The sequence below is a fragment of the Lithobates pipiens genome, unplaced genomic scaffold, assembly GCF_037356315.1.
Source record: "Lithobates pipiens isolate NorthernLeopardFrog02 unplaced genomic scaffold, aLitPip1_a1.2 Scaffold_22, whole genome shotgun sequence".
In the NCBI taxonomy this organism is placed as follows: domain Eukaryota; kingdom Metazoa; phylum Chordata; class Amphibia; order Anura; family Ranidae; genus Lithobates; species Lithobates pipiens.
Genome location: NW_027507784.1, coordinates 10,079,760 through 10,087,698, shown reverse-complemented (window position 1 = coordinate 10,087,698; position 7,939 = coordinate 10,079,760). Strand labels below are relative to the sequence as shown.

Here is a 7,939-nt window from a genome sequence, read left to right as displayed (position 1 = left end):
AGTCCGATGCATACCACACACAATCGGAATATCCGAAAAAACGCTCCGATCGGACACATTCCGTCGGAATCTCCGATCGTGTGTACAAGGGCTAAGAGTTTTCACAGTAAAGTATTAACATCCAAAAATCAACATTGTTTTGTCAAGATGACAAGAGCAAAACCAGCATGAAGAAACTGATAAGCAGACATGTGCCGACTATGATAGTAAACTGTAGGGCATCGGAGCATCTTGAGTAGGCAAGGAAACCTGGAGATGGTGGAATTCTTGGTACATGCACCCAAAAGAGCCGAACATAACCCGGCAACTTCATAAACAAAGTGTTGCCACAGAGAGTAAAATCAAGGCTGGAAGAGCTTGCTTAAAAAAAACCCAAAAAAACACCAGTAACCAATGAAACAGAAAGATACCAATCAAACCAATTCAATAGTTTTGGCAATACGTGGAGTCAGTGGTTGTAGAGCAATTCAGTTAGATTAGATGTTTTTGCCATTCTATATAAACACATGCTTATTATATTGTGTATTTTGAAAAAATATGTATTTGTTAGTAAATATTAAATTATTTAGGAACAGCCAATCGGCACTGTGTTTCTTTTTCCTTTTTTGGACCACAACAAAAAGTAAACATTTTGAACATTTATATTCTCCTTCTAGATTTCAGAGTTTGCTTTATTGCTGCTTTGATCTCTTGGTTCCTCAGGGTATAAATGAACGGATTCAGTAGAGGGGCGATGACTGTATAGGGCAAAGATAGGACTTTGTTTGCAACTAATAAATGTCCAGGTGGAACCACATAGACCACAATCATGGTGGCATAATAGGTGGAGGCCACTCCAAGGTGGGAACTGCAGGTGGAGAAAGCTTTATTTTTCCCCGTTGCTGAAGAAATCCTGGTGATTGCTTGGATGATAAACCCATAAGAAGTTACGATTGTGAGGAACGGCAACATGGTTGTTGATGGTGAAAGCAAAGATGCAACCATTTCAACAAAGGAAGTGTCGGAACAAGACAGCTTCAGTAAAGGACTGAAGTCACACATGAAATGGTCAATGATATTCGAGCTACAAAAGTTCAATGTTTTTAGTAAACTTAAAGGGATGGACATAATTAAAAATGGCAAAGTCCAGCAGACAAGAATCAAAGAAAGACACAGCCTGGGATTCATAATTAAACTGTAATTGAGAGGTTTACAGATGGCCAAAAATCTGTCATAGGACATTACGGAGAGAAGAAAACTCTCTGCACTGGCAAATGACCCGAATAAGAAAAACTGTATGAAACAGCCAACAAGAGGAAATGTAGCACCAGCTCTACGTATTACATGGAGCATGGGGGGAGCAATGCTGCTGGTAAACAAGACCTCAGACAGTGACAGGTTTGAGAGGAACACATACATGGGTGAACGAGACAGTTCAGAGAAGAGCGTCAGCAAGATGATCAGGAGATTGCATGCTAAAGTCAGGATGTAGATAATTAAGAACATGTTGAAGAGAAAAAGTCTGTAATTTTGAATGTTGAACCCAACAATGAAAACTTCACTGACAGAAGACTTGTTCTGAGTGTCTGGAAATTGTTGAAAACCAGATTCCATCTTAGCTTTTAAAATCTAGAATCAAAACAAATATTTGGAAATTAATTTTACAGTTTTAAAAGTGTTTTTGATTTAAAGGTTATTTTTCATTTCTCTTTTGATTTTGCACTATAAGCCAATTCAACTTTTGCTTGGTATTTTAGTTATAGGTGCACAGTGGTGGATCCTATATTGTAATATAATGAAATAATAATAATATTAATAATACAGAAATAAATAATAATAATAATAATAATAATAAAAGTGAGAGTGGAAAACCATCCTAATGGTAGTTTGTAGGGATCAGGAGTGCACCACAAGGTTGTGGACCCTACGGCTGACTGCTGCGGACAGGGGTCAAGGTGATAGGAAGGCAGGGCCGCCAGAACACCAAGATGGATCCCATCGGGGTTAGAGCGTAAGATTCCCTGGGGCACGGAGTCTAAAAGCCAGCAGGTATTCACCAGAGCCTCTAGTGGTGAGGATGGACTTGGCTGCAACTGGCTCCAGGTCGCGACCCCCAGGGTCCCCCAGCTCACACCCACAGTAGGCAATAGGAGGTTAGGGATGGTGAGGGACAAAGCCAAGGTCAGGTCCACAAGCAGACAGGAATAGTCAGGGACACACCAAAAGGTCAGGATCACAGGCAAACAGGGATAGTCAAGGACACGCCAAAGTCGGTAACGGAACAACAGCAGAGCACACGGCAGGTAACAGGAAGCTAACACACAAAGGTTGATCAGCAGGGTTGGCCTGCAGTGCACAGGTTAATATAGAGTTCTCTGATAGGAGCTAGGGTGGAGCCATGCCAGAGGATGGATTACAAAAACAGTCAGGTGAGGGTCGGCTGGTCTCTAGAGATGAACACATGGAGACAGGTAAGCAGACGAACACTATTGCATAACCATGACATAGTTACAATAGGAGAACCAAATAAGAACCAAATAATTCACATTTGGAAAGATTGTCATGCATGTCCAGGTGGATATCAAAGTGAGGGCTAGTGAGTGATTCAATGCATTGCCATTCATAAGATAAAATATCTGTTGTGAATAAATTGTCCATTTAAAACTCAAAAATAGAAAATTTCATTTTGGCACCATGAGCGTAGTACTGCAAGACTGTAGTGCTGCTGATTTGAGAGCTAAGGAAATTAAAGTAGTGTTGCTTAGTAAAAATAAAATTACTACCAACTACTGTCCATAAAAACCAAAATAATAAAATTAATAAAAGAAAAAACTAAAAAAAAAAAGTGACGCAAAAGCAAACAAGTATAGCCAACCAAGACTAAAAAAGTGGTTCACCTTCCTGACAAATAAAAATACCAAACAAAATGTTGACCACTATCCAAAAAAAATCTGTGATAGAAATTATGTATCGGATACATGTGATCAAAAACATAACATAACCCCCAAAGGAGCTACTGGTTGTTTTTGAGCTTATTTTTGGGGTTCTCCTTGTGACACGTCTAGGGGATGTCCCATGGTAGATGGCCCAGTAACTTGAGACTGACAATAGATCCAGTTGAATGGATTTTATTTGCAAAACTCAAATCATTGAACAGTCTTTCAACTTGGGATCAGAGGGTTGGAAAAGGAAGTTCAGGTACTCTCTATGTCAAAGTCCAAAAACGTTAAAGAACTTGCTTACTTTGACTGCATCCAGAGAATAGCCATTCACAGCTGGATGATCACTCAGGTTGGACAGTCCCTCTCTCACAAGGCCTAGCAGCCAACAAGGTGCTTACTCAGGAACAAAGTCTTTGTCACAGACGTTGTTGCAGAACACGTAGGGAAACTAATCTGTAGAACACTTGTAGGATACCTGCATCTTTCAGCTCACTTGGCAATATCCACAAGACCGCATTCTCTCGGTTACTTCAGCCCTTCCAGGCTCTTGTTAAGAAAACCAACCCGTCCGTGGTGTTCTTCTAAAGAGTCCTCCCCTGGAATGCTTGAAGTACACTGGGTCTCTCCCGAATCGGAGACAGCACCCAACCACCTCAGAATCCTCCTTTAGTTTCCTTGCCTTGGGCTAGCCAGCCCTGAGACATTAAAGTCGGGTGGATCCGCACCCCAGGCCCATAGTTTTCCTGGGGGCTGGTCAGGAGGACCAGGACCATGAAGTCAGAACCTCATACTGGACTGGAACCCCAAACCACGTGACGTCCGCATCTTAAATACCATCTCCCAGAGGGCACAGCGAGAGGGCCACTCCCACTGACCTGGCTCCGAAAAAGAGTAACTTAAGCCCATGACCAGACCATAGTTCTACGCCTGCCACAAGAGACACTGCCCCCTGTGGCCAGGCTGAACATCTCACAGTCCAATCAGACTGATGTAGAGGTCCAATTTAGACAATTATACCTAAACCAAACTGCAGTTTAGGTATGGTTTAACTTTGAAAAATGCATAGCGCGTGCTCTTCAGGAGCCCGCCATTACATATATACTGTACAAACCTCTCCATTTGAAATAGATGTAGCCCCAAAAAATGAATTTCATAAAAAGCCTGTGTGCACAAAAAACTTGAATATAAAAAAAACAGGTAGATAATGTGCAATCCCATCAATCCAACATGATTAACAACACACGTTCCACTCTGCATACAGTACTGGATGTGCCATGCTTTTCAAAACTATGTGCCACCTCTGACACCATGTGCCAGTCCAGGAGTTCACCTCCAATGGAGACCTATTTATATTACAGGAGATTCAGCAGTGCTTTCTGGTAAATTAAGAGTTAAATCTTCCACTTCAATGTTCAGGCATCATATGGAAATTGTCCCACAAAGAAATTACATTTTGGCCTCCTTTTCCCCCCTCCCACCACACTCGTTATATCCACAACACGCCACAAGTTGTACTCTCTTTTTAATTAATTAAAAAGTCATCCACAGAAATTTAATAAAAGCAAAGCTTCTCACAGAAAGTAACCATCCATCCAGCTCAGATACTATACCCATCCATCTGGTATTCTAAAGCTGAATGTCAATACTAGCAGAGTTCACCAGCCAGAAGGTGCCAATGGACATGCAGAGATCACCAGCTGGTGGTTGCCGGTGTATGAATATGGTCAAGGTGGTGACGGGTTAAAGCAGAAATAAACTCTCAGAAAAATATAAATTTGATGTAAACCAGGATTGCATTTCTAGTTTCCCCTTAGCATTTTTAATTTGGTTCAGGATGTGTCGCGCAATCCAGGAGACCCTTGGTTTGAACTTTTATGGAGATGTAGAGTACATAGTGCAGTGGTGGCTGAATGGAATAGTTTTACAGCATTAGCTCGGAGGAACATGACAAAGTAATATGTACAGTATTAGCAGGAACAGCAATGCTAGAACTGAGTTAGTGTTGTGACCTTAGGAAAAGAAATTGTCTGTGGTTACACCTTTCTAGATCACCCAACATGATTACAATAAAATGTAAGATAAAACTAAAATCCCCCAACATGATTAAGATTAAAATAAAATCACCAACATGATTAAAAGAAAAATTTAATTATAAACAAAAAATATAAACACTTTTTGACATTATGGAAAAATGTTGGGAACATTGGAACATTGTGGGAATATTGGACAATTCATATCTGCTTTAAATGTTTGGCCTTCAACATATTTTAAGAATAGAGTGACTAAGCGTTCCTGTTTGCTTTTGGGGTAAGTATTGTGAATGAGGAGTTATAAGATATAATGCAATAAGAGATAAGGGTTAAAGGTAGGAGGTTATGACTTGTTTAGGATTTGTGACAAAATCTAGAACGTTTAGAATGAGAAGAAACAGTCACAAGCAGACCACTGAAATGTATGGCAAATGAGGAGAGTTTTAGAGATTTCTCAATATCCACCCAATGAAAATAATGAATAAACCTAGGTTTACAATATAATAATTCAGCAACATTTTCAGTAAAAAAAAAAAAAAAAAAAGTGTCAAGTCTTCAAAAATGTGTTTGGAATGTTAGTGAATGCATGGAGAAATACACATCAGAGGTTTATAAACTGCACATCATTCAGAAGCAATATTTATCATGAAAAAAGGCAAAACATTTATTATGACATTTTTATTATATTAAGACAGCAGACACAGTATTTATACAATGTGAAATAAAGTCAAGATGAATTTGATATCTATGTATCACCCACTTATTCCATCATTTGATTATAATAGAATTATAAAGAATAGCAAAATAAACTTGGCTAATCTAGGCCAAAATATATTTTTTATATGGTAAAAATAAAAAAATAAAATCAGCTTTTAATAAGTAGGTTTCTAAAATATTTTTTATTTGTTGTTCCTATTTATTTTTTGCTACTTAATTAAACCTTTAATATGACCCAATATAGAGAAGTGTGGACAGCCCTGTACAGAGGAACTGATTCTAGACTAGCCAATGATAGTGTACTAATGTACCTGATTAGATTTTCTTTCGATAGAGTAGAAAAATGTAAGAAATTGAACTGAGAAGAAATTAAAATATTCAATCAAAGAAAACAGATAAATTCTCCAGTGAGCAGAAAAGATTCTTTTGTTATGCAGATAATGGCCATTTTATAGAGCAGACTGCCAGTCCTCGAACCATGGAGCTAATATATTTTCTATGATGTTAGTAAGGGATTTGGAGTAAATTGGTCCCACCAAATATAAATGTCCTCTGTGTATTTCACAGCTTGCCATCCCCTTAGATACACAGAAGTGTATATCTAAATTAGTAGAGAGAAATCATTGATTCCCTGGGTAAAGAGAACTCAGCTTACAAAAAATATAAATAAATAAATAAATAAATAATAAACCTATAGTAATACATTTTTTTATCTATCTATCTATCTATCTATCTATCTATCTATCTATCTATCTATCTATCTATCTATCTATCTATCTATCTATCTATCTATTTATCTATCTATATGTTAGACATGCATTCATTTTGTCCGAATTCCAGGTATTTTCGTTTTCATTTTGACAAACGATAATGAAAGCACAGGATCCGAAAAACGAAAGATCCGACATAAATAAATGCTTTATCACTTCCGGTTCCGGCGCCGCATGTGCTAGCTGCGCCTTTTCACAGCTCCCGCTCCGGGCTCCCTAAGTCGGCCTACAAATTCGGCCTGAGTGGCCCCTCAGCCCAGACATCATCACTGGTGATCCCTCCTTATCTCCGGGCACAGATGGACCGATTTGTGGAGAAAACCGGCACCCGTTCGAACGCTGCCGCGGCAGCGTCCGCGGACAGGCCGCAAATCGAGCCCCCGGCTTTGGCCTACACCAATGCTGGAACGAATGCACAGGTGTCTGACATGGAGGTTAGTGGCGCTGCTGCACAGGCTCTCCCTTCCTCACACCCCGCTCCTCCCCAGGGACAGAACCCTTCTCTGGCTCAACACCAGGCCCCACCAGTGGTCACTCTTCCCCACAGCCCCTCCGGGGATGAAGGCCACATGCATCGCATTGCACAGGCCGTGGCGGCTCTCCTCACCCCCATGATAGCAGCCTCTGTGGAGAAGGCGGTTAACGCTGGGATGCAACAGCTGAAAACACAACTTACTGAACACACTACCAAACTTAACGAACTGGAACACCGTGTATCAGAGGTAGAAGATGAACTCTACCAAGCTCAGGCCACAGAACAATCCCAAGATAAAACCAACCAGTTCATCCTCCAAAAATTAGAAGACCTGGAAAATAGGTCCAGAAGGAGCAACCTGCGTTTTGTCAGCGTCCCTGAGTCGCTCCCTGCAACTGCCCTATCGGAGTTTTGCGCCAAACGCATTCCAGAAGCCCTGGGCCTACCAGGCCCTTTTACGGTTGAACGTGCCCACCGCATGGGTTCCTTCAATGCTGAACGAAAGTCCCCTCGTCCCATCATTGCAAAATACCTCAACTATGCTGACAAGTCGCTCATTCTCCAGAAATTCAGACAGTCCCCTGACCTCTACATTGATGGGGTTAGAATACTCCTTTTTGCCGACTATTCTATTGATGTCTCCAAGAGGAGGAAGGCCTTCCAGCCGATTTGTTCCAAATTATTCAAGCAGCAAATAAAGTTTACTCTGGCCTTCCCGGCTACCTTACGGATAAAGTCGCCTAAAGGAGACCAACTCTCTTTCCAGGACCCATCGGAAGCGGAATCCTACCTTAACTCGCTGAGACCGGACTTGCACCCCCACATGCCTTCCAAATCTGGAACCAACCTCCGCTCTCTGGATCAACGTAGCCTGCGCAAGGATTCTCCTAAACGTTTCAGGCCTTCAGCTCCTGATCATCGGAACCGCCACACCCTACGCTTATCTCCATTGGCTCGCTCATTGGACTTCTACCTCTCTACCTCAGGTCATATGACTTGGTTATTGTTTTCCCAGGTGTTTTTCCC

General features: G+C 41.0%; 1 protein-coding gene across 1 annotated transcript; it reads right to left on the bottom strand.

The window, feature by feature from the left end:
* Positions 1-536: 536 nt before the first annotated feature.
* LOC143925329 (olfactory receptor 11A1-like) lies at positions 537-6,213 on the bottom strand. The gene is made up of 2 exons (XM_077449907.1): positions 5,980-6,213; positions 537-1,608 (listed from the first exon to the last, which is right to left on the bottom strand). The coding sequence occupies exon 2, from the start codon at positions 1,591-1,593 to the stop codon at positions 640-642; it is 954 nt and encodes a 317-aa protein (XP_077306033.1). The 5' UTR covers positions 1,594-1,608; positions 5,980-6,213; the 3' UTR covers positions 537-639.
* Between the last annotated feature and the right edge of the window lie 1,726 nt (positions 6,214-7,939).